Source organism: Nycticebus coucang, chromosome 6 (genome assembly GCF_027406575.1).
Source record: "Nycticebus coucang isolate mNycCou1 chromosome 6, mNycCou1.pri, whole genome shotgun sequence".
NCBI classification, from domain to species: Eukaryota; Metazoa; Chordata; class Mammalia; order Primates; family Lorisidae; genus Nycticebus; species Nycticebus coucang.
Window position 1 is genome coordinate 60,423,098 of NC_069785.1, and position 25,614 is coordinate 60,448,711.

At 42.4% G+C, this 25,614-nt stretch overlaps 1 protein-coding gene across 1 annotated transcript in view; it reads left to right on the top strand.

The window, feature by feature from the left end:
• The window catches only part of AQP9 (aquaporin 9), a 45,177-nt gene extending 22,975 nt beyond the window's left edge, over positions 1-22,202 (top strand). The window contains exons 2-6 of the mRNA XM_053593611.1: positions 1,836-1,962; positions 7,201-7,338; positions 8,430-8,548; positions 14,908-15,125; positions 20,268-22,202. Coding sequence (XP_053449586.1) covers positions 1,836-1,962; positions 7,201-7,338; positions 8,430-8,548; positions 14,908-15,125; positions 20,268-20,442 — 777 coding nt within the window. The 3' untranslated portion in view covers positions 20,443-22,202. The remainder of the gene's footprint in view (positions 1-1,835; positions 1,963-7,200; positions 7,339-8,429; positions 8,549-14,907; positions 15,126-20,267) is intronic.
• Positions 22,203-25,614: the final 3,412 nt, after the last annotated feature.

Below are 25,614 nucleotides of genomic sequence, written 5' to 3' on the forward strand. Positions count from 1 at the left end.
TGGGAGCCCACACTACCTTTTATCAGCTCACTAGTTTGTCCCACCTTTTTCCTCACAAGATTGGTTGTCATTTCCCAAATTTGGGGGTGATTGACAGGCTGATATTATATAACAGATACGTAACAGGTTACATAACAGGGTGGTTAATGTTTCTCCTTCTATGCATGCTTCTTCCCCAGAATTCTTCAGGAAGCTCTGCTCATGCTATGCAAATAAGATGGTAATGAGCTCTAAGTTATTTAAAGGGCACTAGGAACTCCTTACAATGTATGTTCCCACCAGGGGACAGTTCCTGGCTGCAATTTGGTTCCTACCTACAATCCATTCAGTTCTCCCTCCCACCCTTAACCACTTCCTTGCCACTTGTTTACCCTCCTCCAGACATAATAACCCCATTTCCTGATTCTTGTCTATTCAAAAGAGAGCCCGTGTGTGTGCATGTGTGTGTGTGTATAAAGAAACACATACATGTATTCTCAGTACAATTGGCAATGTATTTTAACACTATTCTGCATCTTTTTAAAAAAATTTAATAATGTACCTTAGGGACCTTTCCACTTTGGTACACACAGACCTCCCTCATTCTATTTTGTGGCTACCTAGCAGTCAACTGAATGGATGTACCATAATGTATTTATTCTAAGCCATTCTGAATACTGACTCCCTTTTCCAAAATATCCTCTACCTGCTGAAGATTGTGGAAGACCCACTATCGTACTTCAACTTCTTCATACAACTATCTACATGGTGCTTGGCTCTGAGCACGGCACTGTGCATAGTGCCACAGGGAAGACAAGAAGCAATGAGCTTGGCAGCCTCTGCTCTCTGGGAAACTAGAGCCTCATCAGGGAGAAAAGACATGGTTGTCAAATCTATGCCCTGCAGTTTCCCTTTGCTTCCTCGCACATCAGACACTCTTTCTAAGACATGGTACAAATGGCCTTTCCACTAATTGGATATGTGCATAATTGTTTGTGTGCCTGCTCTGGCTTATCCTGGAGCCACTAGATGAAAGATCTCAAAGTCAAATGCCTATAGGAGCCAGGAAGGTGACCTAAATGAGCAAAGTGAGATAAGCCAATTAGGAAGGTACAAGCTCTATGTTTAGAGGAGGCTGCCAATTCCTATTCTGTTCTAGATTATTTTCCTGTGGCTTTCTGGATCTTCTAATTAATTTCAAGGAACGACTGCATAAAAGATGCATGAGACCCTTGTGTATTATTTCTTTTCTGCATATGAATCTACAATTATCTAAAAATTAAAAGTTTAATTTTTTTTTTTTTTTTGAGACAGAATCTCACTATGTCACCCTTGGTAGAGTGCCATAGCATCACAGCTCACAGCAACCTCAAAATCTTGGGCTTAAGCGATTCTCTTGCCTCAGCCTCCCAAGTAGCTGGGACTACAGGTGCCCACCACAACACCCAGATATTTTTTGGTTGCAGTTGTCATTGTTGTTTAGCAGGCCTGGGCCAGGCTCAAACCCACCAGCCTAGGTGTATGTGGCCAGTGCCCTACTCACTGAGCTATGGGCGTGGAGCCAAAAGTTTAATTTTTTTAAAAAGCCCCAAAGCTGGATATTGTGTCAAATTGCCTGATTTATAAAGGTAAGCAAAATTTGAACATTCTTCAGGTCCAGTAGAACTGATTTGTAAGCCAAATCCACTGTTTCACTATCTATGCATAGCTGGATCATTATAATTTGATTTTTATAAAATTCCAGGCAGCCCAAACCATGCGTTTGCTTTAAAAATGCTTCTTGTTACTGTGAGTTTCCATTGCTTTTGACAATGACCATCCTTACTTACTTGTTGATTTTTTTCCTCTCATTCCAGGTCCTTGGATGTGGCTCTATTGCCCAAGCCATCCTCAGTCGAGGTGTTTTTGGAGGAATTGTCACTATCAATATTGGATTTGCGATGGCAGTTGTAATGGCCATTTATGTGACTGCAGGCATCTCTGGTAAGCAGTAGAAATATTATCTGCTATTAACCTCTCCAACATGCTAGCACAGTGCCGGGTGCTTTACATACCTTAATTTATTTTGATCTCAATAATTCTGCAGGAATATGTATTGGATCCCACTATTACAGATGATACAATTAAAATGGCCAGGAAATGGTAAGTGACTTGTGCAAAAGCAGCGTTTAGCAAGAGATAAAAGATGGGGTTGACAACTCACAATGGATTCGTTCCTAGGTCTGGGCACAGCATATTTTTCATGAGCTCATGGGATCTTTCATTTGCTCATTCCCAAACTTGGAAGCCATTTCCCAGAAACCCTGTGAATAGTCAGTGAAAGTCACCCTCAGAGGCAAGTCCCTGGACCTTTATCCACAGTAATCAGGGAGAGTCTGGACCTCTTTCAGAATAGATGGTTCTTTCATGGGAGTGCAGGTCTGATCTGGAAAGTGTTAGTTTTATTCTGTCCCAAAAAGTGGGGCGATTAGAAGCTTTTCACAAGGTTCTCAAAAGCAAAATGAAATGATGATATGTAACGCAATGTGGGGACTCGGGGCTGTAGAAATGATCCGGTTACCACAGGTGCTCAGAATCTTCCAACAGCCTGGTGTGGGCACTCTGTTGGTGATGAGGGAAGAAAGAGACTGACAACCCCTGCGAGCTGCTCCCCGTGCTGGGTGCCAGACATCCTTCATCTCCCTGTCATTTATGACAGCTCTCTGAGGCAGGTATTATTGTCTCCACTCTGCAAAGAAATTCCTTCTGGAAGGGATTCAGTAAATGTCTGGAAGTCCTGCAGCTGGTAAAGAGCACAGATTTGACCCAGAGCTGCCTGACAGTGAAGCTCGTGTCCCCATTCTTATACACCTTTTCCAATGCTCTAATTGGGAATATCCTTGGGAAGGATATTAGAGGCAGGACCTTTGGGCAGAGGACACTGCAGTTAAGCTGGCTGTCCTGAACGCAGATGCTGCCCCTGCAGCTCTGAAGAATGATAGCTTGGGCTCCCCATTCCTTGGGCACTTGGAATGGCCATTTGCTAGCTGGCACCTTTCTAATTCTAGCCAGGTTTGGATCTTGGGGGGTCCAGGCTATAGATTGCTCGTGTGTGGTTTGTTGGCATAAGCAGCATCTCCATTCAAACTCCTGTTGCTCTTTTGCTGTGATCCCAACACCCTATTGCCCACCTCAGGGCAAACTCTGAGTAGGGAACAAGAATAATGAGGTGACTTCCCTGGAGTGCAGGCCTTGAAAGCAGATACCAAGCACACTCTTGGCCTAAAACAAGCCTGCAGGGTGCTCCCACAAACTCTCCCTACATCTACATAAGTGTGGATTCTACAAACTAGATGATGTAGATGTGGGCATATTTTTAGCTATTTTTTAGCTACAGGCCTTGCAGTATTCTACCTGCGTAACACCCTGAACTGAACACCGTCAAGTAGTTGCTTGGTATTATCTGGCCTTAGACCCCACCAATGTCATCAGCACCCTTTACCACCATTGCAGTTTGTATCTGTTGATGTCCTTTAATATATTTGGGGATTTCAGTTGTCACTGTAGGGGGAAAGGGAGCAGCAGGAAGGAGAAGAGGGAGTGAGAGCATACGGGGGGTTTTCTCCTATGGCCCCTGAACTGGGGTTTAGCCCCCTGTGGTTAGGGAGCTGAAGGCCAGAACAGATGGGAGTGCTTTCACTGGGCACTGTGTTTCTGGGTGAGGGTTAGAACCTGACCAGATTGTTCATGAGCGATCTCAGGACCGCAGACTACAAATAGAGTGGTGTCTGAGACTGGCTGATAAAAGGCCGTGTTGGGTTGGCGTGGGAGCCCTTTCTCTCTTGGAAACCTAGCACAGTTCAGGATGATGATGATGATGGCTTTAAGAACATTATAAGAAACTTCAGAGACAACACACCAGTCCACCGTGAAGTCTGTGCAGACAATAGCATCATGACTGGCTTCAGCAGCTGCAGGAACAGGAAAAGGTTTTGTGGCAGAGGTGACTTTCTCTTAGTGGCTGCAGCTCACATACTGGTTCATGGGCACACGTGAGACCCTATTTGAGGATTCCAAAATAACTAATACGTAGATGAATACGAATGCGGCCCCTTTCGTGGTCACAGACTGGTGAGGTCAGTGGACATTTGGCTATAACACCACCTGACTGTAAAGAAGTCACAGCATCCTGCTCTCTTGGGGATGCAACCCAGTCAGTCAGAGCTCACAGCCCCCTAATTATGAAACGACCCTCACCAAGCATTTGGGCTGCCAAATGGTAGTTACTTTTGGTAAAGCATTTTATAAGTACAATAAATATACTGAAAAAATAAAATAGCCTTGCTTAATGACAAATGAAATATAAGGTCATATTTATCACCAGATAATCTTGATCAATTCTGTGATATAGATAACGATATATATATATATTTTTTTTTTTTTTTTTTTTGAGACAGAGTTTCACTATGTCACCCTCGGTAGAGTGCCATGGTGTCACAGCTCACAGCAACCTCAAACTCTTGGGCTTAGGCAATTCTCTTGCCTCAGCCTCCCAAGCAGCTGGGACTACAGGCTATTTTTCTGTTGCAGTTGTCATTGTTGCTTAGCTGGCCTGGCGGTTGGAACCCGCCACCCTTGGTGTATGTGGCTGGTGCCATAACCACTGTGCTACAGGCGCTAAGCCTAGATAAGCTTATATTTTATTCGTCATTAAGTCTTTTATGAGTTGTGGGAAGGAGGGGATTTGCGTAGAACAGAATCTTGAAAGAGTTTACTGTGCTCACCTTACACTTTCATCTCGTGCCTCATGAGCTACAGCTGAACCCCCGGGCTGTTTGTGTGAATAATCTGATCTTCCCAACAACCTTGGCAGAGCCGAGATTTGAGTGCAGGACTCTCTGACTCTAGTACCCATGTTCTTTCCACCACACTGCTCTGCCTTGTCCTTGTGGTAAGGCAGTGGTGGCCATCCATCTCCACGGGCAGAAATTTCTAGTAGCTGCTTGAATTTCTAGTAGTCTCCATCCAAAGTGGTTAGGGTGCCACTTGTCCACCTCCCTTTCCCAAACTTTCTGCCACCTCTAGGAGCCTTTTCGGTGTCACTTTGCAGACACATCTTCTCTGATCCCTCTAACAACTTTCCTTCTCTGTAGATCTCTGTGGTCTGAGCTAGCTCACTAGAGAGGGCCTCGAATACCACTAAATGCCTTGCATTATGTGAGGTCCAAGGTCAATTATAGTTCCACCTTCAAGGTGCTCATGAGGAGCTAACCTACAAGCATAAACCCACCTCTGGGAAATTGTATTTTGGAACAGGAGCTTGTTAAACAAAGAAACCTCCGATTGGTGGACTCATCTCCAGGGAGGTGTTTTTGACTGGAGGTGACTCCTTAAGGCCTTCGTGTCCTTTGGTGATGGGTGCCTCTAGGCCGTCTGGGGGCAGCCTTGGGGGAGGAGGAGCAGGGCTGGCTTCAGGAACACTCATTGTTTCCTGGGTGCATCCCCTCAAGCTGTCCTGTTGCTGACTCCAGGAGTGCAGCTGTCTTGGATTTGAAAGTAAAACACAACAGCAGAAGTCAAACACAGATCTCATGTGTTTTAATCCACTGGCATTTTCTTGGTCACAGTGCATGGCAGGGACACTTGTGTGTTAGCAGGCAGCTAGAACACCCACCTGCCTCACCCCTGTTGGAAGACCACTGTGGCTCAGAGACTCAGGAAAAGCAGAGCTTTCTCTGCAGGTGGAGACAGGGGCTTCTGGAAACAAGCTCATCTGTAGGTTCTGCAGAGGGTTAAATGGTGCAGATCCTCCTCATCACTACCATCATTACTACCACTGCCATCTGCTCTCTCAGGTTTACAGCTGTGTCCACACCTGAAACTCCATAGTCCAATATGGTGACTCTGATTCTGTATTCCTCAAACGAACATCCCTTTTCTCTAGGAAGGGAGCTGATATGCTCAAATGATTTTTTAAATTCTTTAGTTTTTTCCAGCCCACTGCAGCATGGACGCCAATTGGTGGGACCACACCTATGGTGCATTTTACAAGGGTACATGTTAAATCTACTAAGTGTAGAATATAAATGTCTTAACCCCAAACTAAGAAAATGTGGTAAAGGCTATATTAACCAGTTTGACGAAAGTATTTCAAATTGTATATAAAACCAGCACATTCTACCCCATAATTGCATTAATGTACATAGCTATGATTTAATTTTTAAAAAAATGTGGTGAAGAGGCCTGGAAGTGGTATAACATAGAACGTGGCTCCAGAGTTCAAACGAACCTGAATTTGAATCATGGTTCTACCATCCATCACTGTGTGGCCTTGAGAAAGTTACTTCTGTGCCTCAGTTTCCCAACCCTCTAATTGGGGTAGTACCCTTATCACTGAGTTCTTAAGAGAATCAAATGCATGGCAGACCCCTTTGATAGTGTTTGGCAAAGTGTCCAATAAATGCATTTGCTGCTATAATGTTAGTAGCAAAGCCAGCCGGGCATGTTAGCAACTGCCGTGGTGCAGACTCTGCATCTAACCTTGTAACTAGATGTGAATCGAGCAGGCTGATTTCTCTGGCTGTGGTGCAGATTGGCATGAGGGATGTGTTTCTGCTTTTCTGTATGAGCAAAACTCATTGTTTACGCAGAGAGACTGGGGAGACTCCACTCAAACACTGTGACCGCCTCAAAATGAGCTACACCCCCCACCTCAGGGAGAGCCCCAGCCCAGAAACCAAGGATCCTTTCCCCTTAACAAAATATTTTCGTTTATTCCTGAGATGTTTTTATATCCTCTAGGCATTGACTGAGAAATTGCTAGACACAGATTTAAATCTTATATGTTGTGTAAGCACATTGTCTTTTTAAGAAAATACTGAAATTAATGGTTACATCAATTTGTTTGCGGTTATTGCTTTTTATAGAGATAAAACCCCATTAAAAATGGGCCACATAAGTGCATCTGATTTCTTTCTATATCTGACTCTCTTTTCACAAAGACGAACATTTGAAATAGTCTCTAAGGACACCCTGAGGATTATTTGCCCTCCCTTCCTCGCCCTTCAACGTGAGCGGTCTCTCTCTCTCACACACACACAAACACACACACTCACACACACCACACCTCTTTCTCCTCACACCATTCTCTACCTAGAAGACTGAGTTCTGCTCAAGGTCACCAGATAAGACTGCTCTTTCCTAGCTTGCCTCCTGACATCTCTCATCACCTCTCTCTTGCAGGAGGCCACATCAATCCCGCCGTGTCTTTTGCAATGTGTCTCTTTGGACGGATGAAATGGTTGAAATTCCCATTTTATGTGGGAAGTCAGTTCTTGGGAGCCTTTGTGGGGGCTGCAACCCTCTTTGGCATTTACTATGGTGAGTAGAGCCACTGACTGTGGTGGTTCGGAAGAGCTGGGCATAATTGGAAAGTCAGAATTACTTGTTAGGAAGAGGTAAGATAAAGCAAGAATAAGAAGTAGTCTGCAATTGACAGGACATTTTGAGTTTAAGAAATGAGACCAACATTATCAGTAGAGAAAACTCATGAAGGTTCTTAATGAAAATGTTCATATCTTAAATGGGGGCATAAAACCTAAAGGGAGCCAATCTTTAAGCCCAACTAGCATGGCAGTGTGAACATGTACAGAATAAGCAGTGAAGCAGTGGCATCTCCACAGCTTTCTCTGATTGGGCTGGGAAAGGAGGTGTTGACTGATGGAAAAGGGTATGACCAATAAGTATTTAGAGAAGTAATCTAGGAACATGTTTTTGAAGGAGGAGTCACGGCAGAGTCACTGCCTTCCTATCAAATAGTCAGAACATCTGTTCTGCAATAGTCCTCTCTCAAACCGAAGACCTTAAGAACTAGAATTTATGAACCAACCAAGAGAAATAAGTTGTAAATAAAAGCCTCTCCCTTCAGAGGGTCTCTCTGAGAATTAGAATCTAAAATGAGTAAAGTAGAATTCAAGACCTTGTGGGAAGAACAGCCTGAGGCTGGTGCTGTGTTGATAGCTTCCATCCTCTTGGCCGTAGAATGTCTTCACTATACCGTGAAATCCTCAAATTCTGGAGTGGGATTAGGGGTTCCTGGGAACCCTCTGAGAATTACGCATTCTGCCTTCACCAAACCCCACTTCAACTTTACATTGATATTGAAAAGTCTAAGAATTCCCCCTAAAAGAAGATTGGTTCCTTAAGGCTCCACTGGATAAAGATTTGGTCTAAGTCTGGTTGGCCATCCAAGACAGCTAAGGGCTTTCTAGAAAACTTTTGACCTGCCATCTTGGGATTTCCCTGGGGCAGCTCTAATACTACCAAACTATGAAGTGGAGAGAGAGAAGCAGCATGGATCTTGCAAGCTCAGCCTGAGTGTTTGACTGCAGTTGTTTAGCACATGGCTTGTCATAAGCCTCCCTCAACCCTTTCCAGAGAATGCTAATGTGCCAGGGCTCTGTTTTCCATAGATGGAATTATGTCCTTTGCTGGAGGAAAATTGCTCATCACAGGAGAAAATGCAACAGCGCACATTTTTGCAACATACCCAGCTCCGTATCTGTCTCTGGTGAATGCATTTGCAGATCAAGTAAGTGCAGATTCAAAAATACTTAACTTTGGTGAAAAGACACGTTACAATAAGGGGAATGCATAAAAACATTAGAGGCTTATCAGAAAGGAGAGGTTGTATTTCCAAAGGCAGAGGTCATTGGGCGTAACCCAAGCTTTCTTGACAATTTTTTGCTTTTGCGGAAGTTAATAACCACTAGGAGAGTTTTCTGCTCCCTCTTTAATACATACACTGGTTTTTATATCAATTAAGGCCCAGAAAAGAGTAGCTGACTGGACATTTAAACCTGTGTAGAGGAAAATGGGATCCACTTCACTACAGTTGTCTCTTTTGAGCCCAAGGTATAAGTATGGAGGCCACAAAAGAAGACATTTCTATCTCATGTCAAGAACTGGGAAGGGTAGTATTTGAGCCTGGGCTATTATGGATCCTCTCTGTCTCACCATGTGCAAAGGTTTGTCCAAATCCTCAAGGTAGCTAAGAGTGTTTCTGCCTTATTGACATCTGAACAAGCTTCTGACATGCAAGCCATCTATGGTATAGCCAAGAGCACACCTGTTCTGATCAGTTTCAGGATCAGCATTATCAACACAAAAGACAATTTCTCCCTTACTAGGTCCCAAGAAGCTTTCTGGTCATCTTGGTCAGGGTAGTGTAAGGAGGAAAGGAAGGAGAGTAAAGAAGGAAGGAAAGACACCTTTCCCAGTATCTCTAAGTTCTTCTGTTACAATCAGGACTTATCTGGTGCCACAGATCAGAGTGGGCATATGTATAAAGTGGATCCTCCAAATCATGCCTATGCCTCATTCAATGGATGGAGGAAAACTGTGCCCTCACGTCCTTAGCCTTTTTGCTTTCCACTTTGACCAATAAATCAAACAGGGAGCAAGTATTTACTGAGAACTCAGGGTGCTTGGCCCACCTGGAAGGTGAGGAACTGACAAGTCAGTCTGAGCTGCAGAGCTCCAAGATTCAGATTTGAGTATCTTAATTAAAATAACTAAGCTGCCCTCAACTTTCCTTAGGGTTTCAACATATTACTGAAATTTTGGGGGTCTCAAATTTTTCACTTGTAAAATGGGGATAATATTAGCTCTTATCAGCTCATTTACAATGATAAAAAGAATTATATGAGCAAGATATATCATAAACAGTATCTGTCTAGAAATTTAGAATCTATCTGAGGAGCACAATTGTCACATAGGAACAATGCAAAATAGATGTAATTACAGAAAAATCGACTATAGAGGTCCATTGACTATAGAGGATTATAGAGGTCTTAGAAAAGTTAAGACAATAGGAAAAGTTTCAGTGGGAAAGATACAGAGAGTGGTGGCTGCCAGAAAAAGAGATGTCATCACAAGCTGCAGTAATAAAGCACAGAATTCAAAGGAGGTAGCTGAGGATCTTACTATCCTCTCTACCAGGAGAGTTAGACTAATTTCTAGGAGTGTTACACTTACAGGGGGGATGCTGTTGAAAGAGGAGAACCCAAAAGATAATGATGTCACCCAAAGAAAAATGAGTGGCAAATAGGGATATTTGGGGAGGAAGAATGGATGTGATGAAACATGATAGTAGCTTTTGAAGATTTGAAGGTCAAGTGGAAAAGAGAATAGGATTGAGGTGTGTGCCTCTGACCCCCACGGAGATTTGGTGAGTCAATAATAGGTGTTCAAAATATATTTATTAAATGAATGAGTGAGGTCTCATAAATGAATGAAATTATGGTGTAATAAAATTTCATTCAATTAGGCTCAGTACCCATAGCACAGTGGTTACAGCACCAGCCACATACACCGAGGGTGGCAGGTTTGAACCCAGCCCAGGCCAGCTAAACCACAATGACAACTGCAACCAAAAAATAGCCGGGCACTGTGGCAGGTGCCTGTAGTCCCAGCTACTCAGAAAGCTGAGGCAAGAGAATCGCATAAGCCCAAGAGTTTGAGGTTGCTGTTAGCTGTGATGCTACGGCACTCTACCCAGGGAGACATAGTAAGACTCTGTCTCAAAAAAAAAAAAAAATTAAAAATAAATAAATGGTGTGTTAAAATTTGAAAAAACAAAATTCATTCAATTAAAGGAAGACCTTTCTAGAAAGCAAGGCTTAAAACACCTATAAGGTCCTCTTTAGCTTGAGACTGGATTAGGCAGATGGAAACAGAAGTTTTCCAACTAGGGAAAACATCTGAAGGAAGATGTTTCATAATCCTGGAATAGCAACACAAAAAAACTGTGAGGAGGGAAGGATGGAGGGATGGGGGAGAAGTCACTGAAGGCAAGCTGCCAGGGGTCCCTGCCCCTCTGGGCATATTAAGACCAGTAGGTGCAGGCCAGGCATGGTGGCTCATGCCTGTAGTTCTAGCACTCTGGGGGGCTGAGATGGGTGGATTGCCTGAGATCACGAGTTCAAGACCAGCCTGAGCAAGAGTGAGACCGCATCGCTAACAACAACAAAAAAAATAGCTAGGCATTGTGGCAGGAGCTTGTTGTAGTCCAGCTACTCAGGAGGCTGAGGCAAGGGAATCACTAGAGCCTAAGAGTTTGAGGTTGCTGTGAACGATGATGCCACAGCACTCTACTAAGGGCAACACAGTGAGACTCTGTCTCAAAAATAACTAAATAAATAAAAGACCAGTAGATGCACATGGCAGTTCTTTCTAGCTTCAAAGTGCCAGGAATCTGTTCTCGCAGGCAGGTCAGGTAAGACCGGGAAGGTGGGACCAGTTAATCAGAAAGTGTCCATGTAGGCATCAAGTGACCAACTGGGATTGGCTGAGTCAATAGAGGCACTAGTGGGTGCCTCAGAATGGACTTGAAGGGTAGGTCAGAGTCACAGAGTGTCTCAGAAATTATTCCATTCAGTTCAGGCCAAATTCATCTTTTAATGAAAAAATTAGGAATGGAGTGGAGTAGAGAGCTGGTAAAGGACCTATGGAGATTTCTCCTGTGAATTCAGGTCATTTCCATTGGAGGCAAGAAAGAAAAAATGCTGACCTTCTCAAACCTGGACTTGAACTGAAAGGAGCTCTGTCCTTGTTCCTGTGATTTGGTGCCACAGCCACCTCCCTGTACTCTCCGGCTGTTCTGAGAATCTGAGGAGCACAGTGAAGCCTCTCGCCCCTAGATGTTCACCCCAGAGGAAGCCCCTCTCCAGAGTCCTAGAGCAACTCTCCCCCGCTTCCTGCACACACACTGCCCTACCCCTTCGGAGAGTTGGCAGGACGCAGAGGCATCCTTGACACAAGGCCACCCAGGGCGGGAGAGTGGTGGCAGAACCTTCCCCCAGATCCCGCAGTGTGCTGGGAGACCCAGCCCCAGCCCTGCCTCTTGCCCTGAGTTTTCTCTCATGCTAGTTACAAAGAACTTTCTTCAGGTTCAGTTTAGAGCTTGTGATAAATGGCATCAAAAATACCTGACTGATATACTGCGGCAATAAAATCCCTGGCATGGGTGGTGAACAGATGATAATTCTTCTGCCTTGCCAACCCTCTTTCCCCTCTTTCTACTCTTATTTTCCTACTGGGATCTTACAGAATTTCACATATTCTCCCAATGTCCATTATCAAGATGGAAAGTGTCTTGTCACAAGGAAATTGCTCGGTATCCAGTCCTCACTCAAGGTTCCCCATGTCTTGCCTAATGTAAATTCACATACCCCCTGTTAAGCTTTCTTTATTGTGTCCTTATCTCTGAATGAGCTGCCAGCTTCTCTGAAGACCGTGGTTTGTAAGCCAGTTATTATATACAGCCAGGAACATAAAACCAATACCAGAAAACCCTGGTGCTCCAACCATTAGCAATCCTGAAGGCCTTCTATTCCTTGGGCTTTGGGGAAGTACAGAAAATTGCCCATTATCATTCAGTCAATAGCCAACAAAGCTGTTGGCAATCATATTTTGAGGTCATCTTATATAAAAGATTACTAAATTGTTTTATTATTGAAACATATTTCTTAATTAATAACCAATCATTCATTCACTCGATAAATGTTTATTGGGCACCTACAGAGCCAAGTACAAGCTCTAAGCTGTTTCTTTTTTAAGGAGTTCAGGGTCTGATGTGCAATCTGACAAGTAATTAGGTCATTCTTTTCCAGAGTGACAAGGGCAATGATGGGCATAAAGTCAGAATTTCATGGAACCCTGGAGACAGGAGCGTCTACTCTGCCCAAGAGACTTGGGAAAAACTTTTCAGAGAAGGGTGCTCTTGGGAGAACATGTATCTTTGAATAAAAATTCTTTTAATGTTACTATTATTTTGCAAAGCAGATGAAATGTTGACAAACTTAAGCTTTAAAATTAGTTGTGGAGGGGGGTGGGGCCTTGATGTGTGTCACACTTTATGGGGGCAAGACATGATTGCAAGAGGGACTTTACCTAACAATTGCAATCAGTGTAACCTGGCTTATTGTACCCTCAATGAATCTCCAACAATAAAAAAAAAAAAAGAATTGGAAAGAATAATATCTGTGAAAGAAAATCCAATTTAAAATATTTAAATAAACATTTCTGTATGTAAAAAAAAAAAAAAAAAATTAGGCTGCCTAATTCCCAGCCTTATTCTTACAAGCCCTTTGTCCTTGGGCAAATGTCTCAACCACTTACTACCCAAGTTTCCTCATCTATAAACTGAAAAAAATAATAGGATTCACATAAAAAGGAGATTATGAGGTTGTAATAAAGTAAAGAATATGAAGTACTTGGCACATGATAAGTGTTCAATAAATAAAAGCTACCATTTAGCTGTTAAAATAAAACAATAGTTCAGAAAGTTTAGAAAACAGAAAGTGGAGGAAATACCCAATAAAACCCACCAATTCTGAACACCTGTTATCATTTTTAATATGTTCTCTTATAATTTTTCTTATAGGTATGGTTTTAAATACAGTCACACTTCCCTATCCTTAGCTCCTACAAGGTATGTTGATAGATTTAACAAAGTATGAATCCAAAATATTTTTTAAAAATTTGCATCTTGGCTGGGTGCCTGTAGCTGAAGCAGCTATGATGCCAGCCACATACACCAAAGCTGGCGGGTTCGAATCCAACCTGGGCCTGCCAAACAACAATGACAACTGCAACCAAAAAATAGACAGGTGTTGTGGCGGGTGCCTGTAGTCCCAGCTACTTGGGAGGCTGAAGCAAGAGAATTGCTTAATCCCAAGAATTTGAGGTTGCTGTGAGCTATGATGCCACAACACTCTATCCAGGGCGACAGCTTGAGACTATGTCTCAAAAAAAAAATATATTGCATCTGTACTGAATACACTATTTTCTCATCAGTATTCTCGAAACAATACGGTATAACAACAATTTACCTAGCATTTGCATTGCATTAGCATTATAAACAATCTACAGCAATCTCGAGCATGGGGGAGACATGTGTAGGTTACATGCAAATACTGTGCTGTTTTATATCAGAGACTTGAGCATCTCTGGAGTTTGGTAACTGCAATACGTCATGGAACCAATGTTCCATGGCTGCTGAGGCACAACTGTATAAAACATAATGCATGTCCAATTTTATTTTTTTCACTTAATATCATGAGCATTTTTAATGTTACAACATAGCTGTTGCATTTCTAGTTTTTAATGGCTACATAATAAACTACAAAATGAACATTTCACAATTCAATTAGCTCTTTCCTTATTGATGTGTGCTTAGGCAGATTCTAGTTTTTCAATACAATACATAATGCTAGAGTAAACATACTTGTTTTGTGATTTTTTCCACGTTTTAGATTATTTCCATGGTACAATTCTCAAATATCTAACAGCATCAAATTGTATGAATACATTTGTGTTTCGAATTACATGTTGCTAAATCATTGCTGAATTTCCTTTCAAAAGTGTGGTACAAGAAAAGCCTGAAAGAACTGGTATTTTTTCCCTCCTATTTGGCAATGTTTGCCTTTCTTTCATTACAAATTGGTTTTTCCCACTTGTTTCCTAATTCTGTTGTCCTTTTATGAATTTTCTGTTCGTTTCCTTTGCGCATTCTTCTACTGATGTCTCACTGATCGTTTTTCTCGCTGATTTGAACAAGCCCTTCAGTCATTCGTCTAGCCTGCAGCTTGCCTTTCTATTTAGCTGAGCGGTAGCTTAGCAGGACAGTGTGGCTGTTAAGCTTACAGCAGTCTGCGGATACAAACCTTATTTAATAAGCGTGTGACCTTGAGCAGGTAACTAATCTGTAGGTGAGAATTACATGAGCGTCTATTCTAGGATTGCTGTAGAAAGAAGACAGCACAGTGTAACTCACTTGGTTATAGCATTTATTACAAGGTTTATTTTTAATCAGAAGGGTGAATTTCGAGGTGGGCCAGTGGGCGGAGTTGCAGGTCTAACTCCTTGCACTTTTTTCTTTCACTCCAGGTACTGGCCACCACTTTCCTCCTCATAGTCGTCTTTGCCGTTTTTGACTCCAGAAACATGGGGGTCCCCAAAAGCCTACAGCCTATTGTCATTGGCCTCCTGATTGTTGTCATTGCTTCCTCTTTGGGAATGAACAGTGGCTGTGCCATGAACCCAGCTCGAGACCTGAGTCCCAGACTTTTCACAGCCTTGGCAGGATGGGGGTTTGAGGTCTTCACGTAAGTAACAAGGGTGGGGAGGGGCAGACGGACAGATTCAGGCCACGCCTTATCGAGAAGCGTTGTGCTTGAACTTGGAGATTCATGCACGTTCAGAGGAGACACGAAGGTTGAGTACACACTCTGGTCATAAGTGTGGGACTTCTCACTGGTGTTTTGTGGCATGATGTGTGTGTGTGTATGAAAGAGAGAGAGAGAGAGTCAGGCTCTAAGTAAATTCAATAGACATAGGCCTGTGCCTGTCCTGTATTATAATAACAATATGATTTATGAACATTTTGGCTATATAAACTTCTGTACATATTCATTTTGTGACCAAGTTGGGACTAGAATTGACATCTTCTGATACTACTGGACTCTTTCTCATGAGCCATGCTCCCTAGGCTGAAGTCATTCAGCAGAGCTGTGTTGACTATCATCTACACTGTGTCGCTGTGCTAGGCATGGACCTTTCAAAATCAGCAAAGACATTCTCCTTGAGCAATATAATAAGTTCTCTGGCAACCCCTAAAAGTGCTACGGGAGTGCCTACCTCTGCCCGGGAAGTTGGGGAAGGCATGACGGAAGAAGTGAGAGCCGAGCTGGTTCTTGAGATCAGAGTAAGAGATCCCTGACAGGACATCTCACTGGCGATTTATGGTACGATGTGTGCGTGAAATTCCTGACCAGCTAGCGTGCCCAGGAAATAGCAAGACCCCATGCTTTCGATTTCAGAATATGCTGAACTCCTTTCTGCTTTCTCCCCATAAAGTTACAGAGGCCCATCTCCATCCTCTTGAGATGCCTCTCTATGGAAAAAGAACTTACTTTGGTTCATCAGGGAATAGGGCTCTCCCACGGAGAAAGGGACGGAGGGAAGACATGTGAGCAAATCCTAGTCCAATGTGTGCCGCAGGAACAAAGCACTTGAGTGTTCCCCAGGGCCAACCTAAACCTATAGCCGCATTCACCTGGTGACTTCTTCAGTGAGAGTTGAGGTTGCCTTTTCCCTCAACAAACTGCTAAAGTGACAAATACTATTCAGATCACCACTGCAGACAAAGAGTAAGATCGAAAGCCTCTGTGTGTCCGGAGGACCTTGCCAGCTTTTTCTGCTCTATCCACAGTGCCTACCTAGCACAGGGCCTGGCTGGTGGAAAGGATCCCTAAGAAGTTACGGAATGAAAGCGGGCACGAAGGCTATGTGCCAGATCACCCTAGGAGGTGAAGGATACAGAGGGAGCAGAGGAACGACCCCTGTTCTCAAGAAATAGAGAATTCAATCGATTTTCTAGAATAGTGGTTCTCAACTGGAAGTGGACAGTTTCTCCCCCACCCAGGGACATTTGGCGATGCCTGGAGACGTTTTTTGGTTGTCCCAACGTGAGGTGGGAAGAGGGGACGCTGCTGGCATCTAGTGGAGAGAGGTATGGGAACTCTAAGCTGACAGAGGACAGACACTCACAACGAAGATTTTTTTCAGCCCCAAATATTAATAGTGTTGTGATTGAGAAAGTGTTCTAGCATGATCACAACTAGAACATGAAAAAGTACTCAACTAGAAATGATCTCTTGTACCTTCCAACAGAGCATCAAAAACATGTCCTAAAGATCTTCTTATTCCTAGGGCCCAAAATTAGCCACGAGTTTCCCTTCCAGAGCATCCCTCTTGGAGACCACACTGCCCACCCCCCAGCTCCACCTCAACCCTCTTTGGGGATTTATCCAAAGCTGTAAGAACCATGGTGGTTCAAAAGCAGATGGAGATCTTGCCTGATCTCTCTCTCTCTGTTAAGTACGTCTTTCAGGAGCACCCAGGCGTGGGAGAGTGCTGGGATCACCCAGCCCCCGATGTCTCTCACTAGTGTCAGGGTCTCTTCCCTGCATGGTTTCATTGATTCATTTGCAATTACCTGCTCTCTCTCTCTCAAAGCCCTGGGCTAAAGAGAATAAGACTCAGTTGCTGTCCTTCATTGTTTTATTTATATTCTACACAAGAGGTAATAGTGGAAGCTCTCAAAGGCTGAAGCTGTCGACTGGGACTAATTAACTCCAGGTGATGAGAGAAGGTTTAGAGCTCTAAATTTAGGAATTAGGAAGGCGGAAGTGGGAGCATTCTGTAGTATTGGGGTATGTTTAAATGAGAGACAGAGGGGACATCTCAGGTAGAGAGTACCCTGTATTCAAAGACCCAGTGTTAAAATAGCAAGCAATCTAGTCTAGTTGGAAAAGCGCACGAAGAAGGGGCAGTTGTCAGGTCAAAGAAGACCTGACTCCCAGAATGAAAATGTGTGGTTTTTCTGCTCCCTAGTCTGTAGGTTTTTGGGAACAGCAAAGGATCTGGGTCAGAGGTTCAGCATGTTTGGAATGTCGATTTAGCAAAATTAATATGACATCACCATGTAAGATGGATTGAACTAGGAGAAAGTCGGGGAGTAGAAACCCCTTAGGAAAGAGCTGGAGTTGGTTGGTAATTCTCAATCAAAAGTTCTCAAAAAAAGCTTGGAGTGGGGAAAGCAAGAGTAGAGAGAGGGAAGGAGGGAGGGGGGTGGGGCCTTGGTGTGTGACACACCTTTTGGGGGCAAGATACGATTGCAAGAGGGACTTTACCTAACAAATGCAATCAGTGTAACCTGGCTTATTGTACCCTCAGCGAATCCCCAACAATAAAAAAAAAAAAAGCTTGGAGGGATAATTGGCCTCCAAACTCTCCCTAGCATCCTTCAGAATTCTATATGTGAGGCAAATCCCTCAGTAGATACCCTGTACCTAAAGTCTCAGATAAAACTGAGGCTGCCTTATCCCCAATTCTCATTTGCCCCTGTGTGGCAGGCAGTGGAGGACAGTAGAGAGAAGGTTACCAGGGGGTCTGGCAACAGTGCGAGCCAGCAGACCCTGGCTGCCTCTTGCTTTTCCCTCACATATTAGGATGTTTTCTCATCAAAGTTCTGTTTACTAATTCATACTAGGGTGTTAGTAACTTAATGGGCGAAGGGTCTCTGGAGTATTATGAATTTTTAAAACATTTTACACAAAGTAATGAATCCCTAGAGATGATCCTTTAGATAAATTATACAGACATGTTCCTGTCATCCCTCAAATTTTAGTGTGCAAATTAGCACAGCCCTGTGTGCATGTAGGACCAGGCCAGGCAGGTGACCACATCTGAGCCCTTCCATATGACTTGTGACCCTGACACAATGTGTCCAGCCTAGTAGAAAGAAGGAAGTCCAGCCAGAGAAAGGAAGACATGGATCCTGGCAGAGATCTTCCACCTTAATCTGCTACATACAGGGAGACATTCTCCATAAAAGAAAATGATGAACCAAATAAGGTGGATTATGCTTGCTTCCTGTGCTGACCCCCAGAGAAGACTCCCAGTTCCTTAGCCGTATGGGGAAAGCAACCAGCCTCCATGTGCCTCTCAGAGCAAAGTCCATCCGTGGCTCACACCTGTAATCCTAGCACTCTGGGAGGCTGAGGCAGGCATATTTCTTGAGCTCAGGAGTTTGAGACCAGCCTGAGCAAGAAGGAGATCCTGTCTCTACCAGAAAAATAAATAAATAGAAAAACTGAGACAAGAGGATCTCTTGAGCCCAGGAGTTTGAGGTTACTGTGAGTTACGATGATACCATGGCACTCTAGCTGGGGTAATAGAGTGAGACTTCGTGTCAAAAAAAAAAAAAAGAAAGAAAGAAAAGTCCATCTGCATTCAAGGCCTGGGAAAAGGCACTGAGAGAACAGCGGAGAGCAGTATCCTCATTCCCATGCAGTGAGAGTGACATCTGGTGGCTGCTGGACTCAGTCTCAGTGCTCTTCTGTCAAGCCTGCATTGCTAATCCAACGCTTAAGAGACCACTTTTACGCTCCCAGGTGGAAGGGACCACAAGATGAAGGAACTGAGCTCACAGAGCACAGCAGTGACTTGCCCAAAGACCTAGGATTCCAGGACAGGGTTCTTGTTTTCCACTTAATTTCCTTTATAACCAAAATCTGATATAAACGTAATGATGTGGTAGTTATTAAACATAATGACGATAAGAACAGCTATGAATCCTTCCAGAATCCATCTAGAACTCTGATCCCCTCACACTCAGGTGTGTGCCTCCTGTTTCCCAGGCCTCCTTCACATGATCCTGAAGTTTTGTGTTTATCATTCCCCTGCTTTTAAAAAGTCATTTTATCATAAATTTATATAATATATATATATCCTTAAACAATATACTCTAGAGCAGTGTTTTTCAGCCTTTTTTCTCTCATGGTACATTTGAATCTATAGTTAAACTTCAACTTAAATTATATTGATAAAAAAAAGGAGTAAAAAAAAAAGGAATATACTTACTGCATTTTAAACTTGTTCAAAAATAATTTAACTAATAATCTTTAAAATTTTTCACTGAGGCACACTGGTTGAAAAATTACTGCTGTAAAGTATTGTTTGCTCTTAAGCACTTGTGGTAATTTCTATGGAGTTATTGAAATGAACTTCCTCTCTCCAAAGAAGATGGCAACAAGTCACAAAGATGCTTGGTTTCAACCAGAACTATGCCTTTGCTGTCATGTACTGACATTGAGGATTTCTGGAAGAGAGAGAAAGAGAACCATGGCATGAAAACCTTATCAGAAAGTTGAGCTTTGACCTCACAATATAAGTGCTGATTGAGATAATATTTAGTAGGTAATCCACATATACACCTTAGACTTTTAAAAGTCATTCATTCTTTGGCAAACAGTTCCTGATGGTTCGTTTTGATTGCCCTCAGAGGTGGTGATGCCCAGGAATCTCTCTTCCCTTCTTAATGCTTAGGCCTCATTTTTTCAGGGTGAGGGAAAGCCAATTCTTGAATAATTGACCAGAGCCTTCCCTAGGGACCCTCAATCTCAACAATAGACTAAGGCACTACATTTTCCAAAAGGAAAATAAATGAGACATTATCTCCCACAAGTGTTAGTAGAACAATGGAATAGATCATCTGAAATCAGGTATAGTGGAAAATCTAGGATGATGTTTGTCCTGCTAAAGAGCGTGCCCTTACACTTAGCTCTTGCTGAGTTCAAAGGGACCTGTGAACATGAGAAATACTAGCTAGTTAGTGAGTAACTGGACATTAATACCAGTGGGAAGGCCAGGAAATGTATCACTAATTTCTTGTTTGATTTCAGAGCCGGAAATAACTTCTGGTGGATTCCTGTAGTGGGTCCTTTGGTGGGTGCCGCCATCGGAGGCCTCATCTATGTTCTTTTCATTGAAATCCACCATCCAGACCCTGAACCGGAATTCAAGGCAGAACAATCTGAGGACAAACCAGAGAAATATGAACTCAGTGTTATAATGTAGTGGCACGCTCAGTTCTGGAAGTGTAATCGGTTTGATAGCTTCTTCAGAAAACGTGCCATCCAAGTTTCTGTGTTTTTGTAAGAATGAGGTGGAATCCACCCAATTTTCTGTGCTAGCCACGTGGGAAAAACATCCGAGTGAAGGTTTGGAAATGCTGAACTCTTCTCTACAAGTTTTCCCCCAGAATTGTACTGATTGTCCCCTAAAACAACTTTTTCTCTTGCCCTATTTATTTCATGCTTGATAAGAATTCTTCTTACTGTGATCACTAATACTTGGAATCTTGACCATGGCCTTATTTGGATGGTCTCAGATGCATTATCTACTGTATGAAAGTGTCACTGAAAGCCTCTTCTTCAGTGTCTACAAAGATTACCTTCTGAGTATCAACCAAAATCTACATTGAAAGACAAAATAATGGTTTTAGTCAACAAATACATGAATTAGGGAGCTAACAGGTTAAGTCTCTAGTTGTGTTGTGCTACTGTATTTGTATAAATACTTATATTTTCCAAATCTAGAATTGTAGGAAGCAACAGAATACAGCTGGAAAGCACAAGGGAAGGACACTGTGGCATTCAGAAACCTCAGGAGACAAAGATAAATTTCAGAAACCAAATGGAATTTTTTAATGAAAACCATTTGCTAGATTAATCTCTTGCTCTTCTATATTTTAGAGAGCACCAATTAATTTCCTAATCTTTAGTATATAATAACCTAAAATATAATTGTAACCCTCAGTCATGAAAAATACATCACTCTGTCTTTTCAGCTCAAATGTATTTTCCTAATTGCCCACTTGAGAACAGACATTTGACAAGTTATGTCAGTGGCTTCACTCATTCATTACACATGGCCGAGCTACCCAAACTGAAAGCCATTGCATCCTGGTCTAGCAGAATCTTTATGACAGAAGATCCCTGGAAGGATAATATTACTTTTGGGGGCTATACAATTCACAAAGCATTTTCACACATATTATCTAATTTAATCCTTGCGGTGACTGTCTGGGGTGAATACCTTGCTGCCTGTCTTATAGACAAAGAAACAAAATCTCAGGGAAGTTGAGTTGTCCAAGATCATATGGGAAGTTGAACAATGTCTAATGCCACCCTCTGCCTTGCAAAGATCAATAACTGGCTAAGAATCTTTGCCAACCTTTCCTGGCTCTCTAGGAGAAGTGGCATTGGCAACTTCCAGAACATATATCCCTTCTGGATATAATGCTCCTGTATCTTAAGAGATAAAGGCACTCATTGTCTGGGTTTATTCCCTACTGTTACTGAAGCACTAATGAAGGAAAGAGGCGACAATCTGATTATAGCTTTCATTTGCTAAAAAGCATTATCAGAAGACCTTCCTTCCTAAGCCACACTTGGTCTTGCTAAGTCTTGATGTCCCTTCCCAGTCAATCCCAAATATTCCATTCCTAAGAAGGGAATTTCTTCTTCCTTAGTCTCTTCCTTGTGAAGTTCTCTAATTGAGTTACTTTTGACAAAAGAGTCTTGTGAGTCACAAGCAAAGCACCAGGGGAACGTCTTTATATGAAGGCATGCACCATCAGTCAAAGGTTAAAAAGCCCACCATTCCCAAAGGCATCCATCCAGTTCCCGACTGCTTTGTAACCACAATGAAACAACAAAACACAAATGTGAAATGTTTCTAATGGCCTGTATGTTACAATCTATGGACATATGGGATTATTTTCTGAAGCTACCTAGATATTTCTTATTTGAAATAAAATTGTTGAGTCATTCTTGGTTTGTTTGTTTCATTTATAAGTGTTAAGATTACCCTATGGATGCATGAGTTTACACCTATAATCCTATCATCCTAGAGAAGCAGGAGGATTGCTTAAGGCCAGGAATTTGAGACCAGCCCAGGAAATAGAGCAAAATCTTCCCCTCCACAACCTACAAAAAATAAAATAAAAAATAAAAATCTTATCCAGGCATGGTGGCATATGCTTGCAGTCCCAGCTGCTTGAGAGGCTAAGGTAAGGGGATCACTTGAGCCCAGGAATTCAAGGCTACAGCTATAATTAGGCTACTGTACTCTAGCCCCGGCAACAACATAGTAATATAGACAGACCCTGTTTTTTCAAAAGAAAAAAAAATAAACATTCTGGTGCAAATATCTTTGTTATAATGTGATTTTTGGTCTTCTGGGTATATACCTAGTAGAGGAATTATAGGATTGAATGGCGGAGAGAGGGTGACAGGTGGGATTACACCCGCGGTGCATCTTACAAGGGTACATGTGAAACTTAGTAAATGTAGAATATAATTGTCTTACACAATAACTAAGAAAATGCCAGGAAGGCTATGTTAACCTGTGTGATGAAAATGTGTCAAATGGTCTATAAAACCAATATATGGTGCCCCATGATCGCATTAATGTACACAGCTATGATTTAATATTAATAAATAAATAAATAAAATGAAAAAAAGAAAAAAATATTTTTTGAAACAAAAAAGATTACTAAGTACACTTAGTTCAGAGATTGTCTGTCAGGTCTACAAATCTGAATTTCCTGGGGAAACGTTCAGAAAATACTAATGCCCAGTTGGGCCTTTATAACAATCTCTGGTGATTCTGATATGCAGGAAGTGTTGAGAACCTGGACATGGTTAAATAGCTTGGGTCTAAGGATTCTTTGAGGAGAGTGTCTAGTGGTGGCCAGGTAACTCATGGTAGGATGCCCAGAGTCTTGGGAGCCTCGGGGGTTAGAGGAATGGTTCCTACTGGAGGGCAATTTTGCTTCCTCTTCTCCCTACTCCTCAAGGGAACATTTTGCCAAGCTTGGAGACTCCTCCTCAGGGAGGAGTTGCTGGTGGCCAGAGACCAGCAATGCTGCCAGTCGTGCTACAATGCAACGACAGCCCTGCACAACAAAGAGGTATTTGGCCCCAAATGTCAATAGTGCCATGGTTGGGGGACCCTGAAGTGGAGGAAAGGTGAGGAGAGAGAAGGGAGAGAAGACATTGAAACCCTGCACCCTGATTGAGTTTCAGCCTGGAACAGATACGAACAAACCGGAAACAGCCTCTAGGTGGACTATAATTCTTAGAGCAAAGGGCAACCCAAATCTTGAGTTTTCTGGATGGATTGTACTGTTTAAACACGACTTGATTAATGGCTAGAATTATGAAGAGGAAATGTACAATTATGAAAATCAACCCCAGGAAGAATGTTTTACATGGAAAAATGTCTTCCTTCTCCAGGTGCTCACACTCAAATTCCCTCCCCTCCACTGGTTTATAAGTGGGTTTGCCTTTGTCAGATTCCCACCCAAGAGAATGTTTATGAGGTTGAATTACCTGTAGCAGAAATCACTTCAATAGAGCCAACTAACTTATTTTTAAAATAGCTCCTTTGGGAGTGAGAATTGCAATATCCCCTCTTTTCTCCCCTATGTCAGTCGAAAAACTGGCTGGGAGCATTTATCTTAATGCCAAAAATAGAATTTCTCTCTGATTCCCCAAACAGTTGAGATCTCAGAGCATGTCAAAGGTGGTAGGGCTTTTCCAACCAGTCAGAGTCACTCTTCAGCTTTGGACAGAATAAGTGGAGTAAAAATGTCGTATTTCAAACTTTTTGATCCTTAAGATATAACTTATGTTTCCTTTAAATTGCTTACACACACACACACACACACATATCTTATGGTAAGGTATATCAGTGTTCAATAATATCACTTCAGGAATGTTACAACTTCCAGTTATAGAGAATAGTTTACAGGTTGTATTTAGCCACAGAACCTCTTGTTCCAATAAAACCTATGTGGTGCCCACAAGTGAACTGGAGCTGGTCTAAATAAAGAGAGGGAGAGGCGGGTCAGGAGCTTCATCTTGCTTTTAATGTCCTCTTACACACCACCAGTGCAGCCTTATGGGGTCTCTGCAGAGAAACTGGGTGTGTATGTGTGTGTGTGTGTCAGGAGTCAGGGGAGGGTCTTCAGAACACAGTGTCACAGTTTGAAAATCGCTGCTAAACAAGTAAAAGATATTTAGTAAATTCTTAGAGTCCTACAAACATTACCCCATTTCAGTTTTATTCACCACCCCAAAAGACAGAAGTAATTAGCCAGGAGGTAAAGAAACAGGAGGGTGAAGCCTGGGCATAGCAAAGTGTGATCCTGGTGGGCCAGGAAATAATATGCACTTGAAAAATCAACATATCTAAATAATTGGAAGTTTTGTTTCAGTTGGTGATTTTGACTTAATTTATTTTCATTATACAAAAATTTAGTGATCAAATCTCATTTGAAATAAAAATTAAAAATCAAAAAAATAATCACTGCTAAAGACTTGAGATAAGTTGTGGATGAACATTTTCATTCAAGTTTCATTCTCTTGGGTGAGAACTTACCAAAGGTCATATTGGTTCCATTTCAGGTAATTTTCTAAAGACTTCTTAAATGAATTAGAAAGGGTAAACAGAATTACTCAATCTACCAAACATCACCCACAAAGAGATTCTGTACATCAATTAAATGTTTAATTAATAGATATTCTGCGTGAGATAACATGTTTTCTAATCATAGCCTATGGAGAGAAAACGGCCATAGTCCTGGTCCCACTTACTGTGTTGACTCTCTGAGTCTGTACAAAAATAAGTAGATGACAGATAACCAGCCAGCCAAGCCCCAATCTCTCTCTTGTTGGTGGAAATGAAGTGTCTCTCAGGAAAACGCAGCTATCTTTGGATTAATGAAAGGAGGGCCCTCAAATAAGCTGAACATAGATAATTCAGTGAATAAACACAGTGAGTTAGCTGAGGGAATCCGAGCAACTGTGTATGAATGAAGACACCCATTCAGGGGCTCTCTGTTCCGCCGGGCCTATGTTATGTTTCCTGAATCTCTAGGCACTTCTGCCTTTGTGGACCTCTTTTCCCACTTACACAAAATCCACCAATTTAAGCAAATTATATTTTGCAATTCTGCTGGTGACAAGCTCAGTTGTTTTTTTTTTTTTATGGATATGATCTCAGGAGAGATTACAACATTTTGGTGGGCTCCTGACAGTGTCCTGGGCCTAACAACTTGGTGGGAGCTGCCTTTGCTTTCCCCCCAGTGGAGTGGGTCTCTGATGTCCCCTCACTGCAGGCCCCTTCCTCCTCAGGGTCCTGCCTATTGGGTCTCAGGAAACAGGGCCAGGGCCTTGGGTG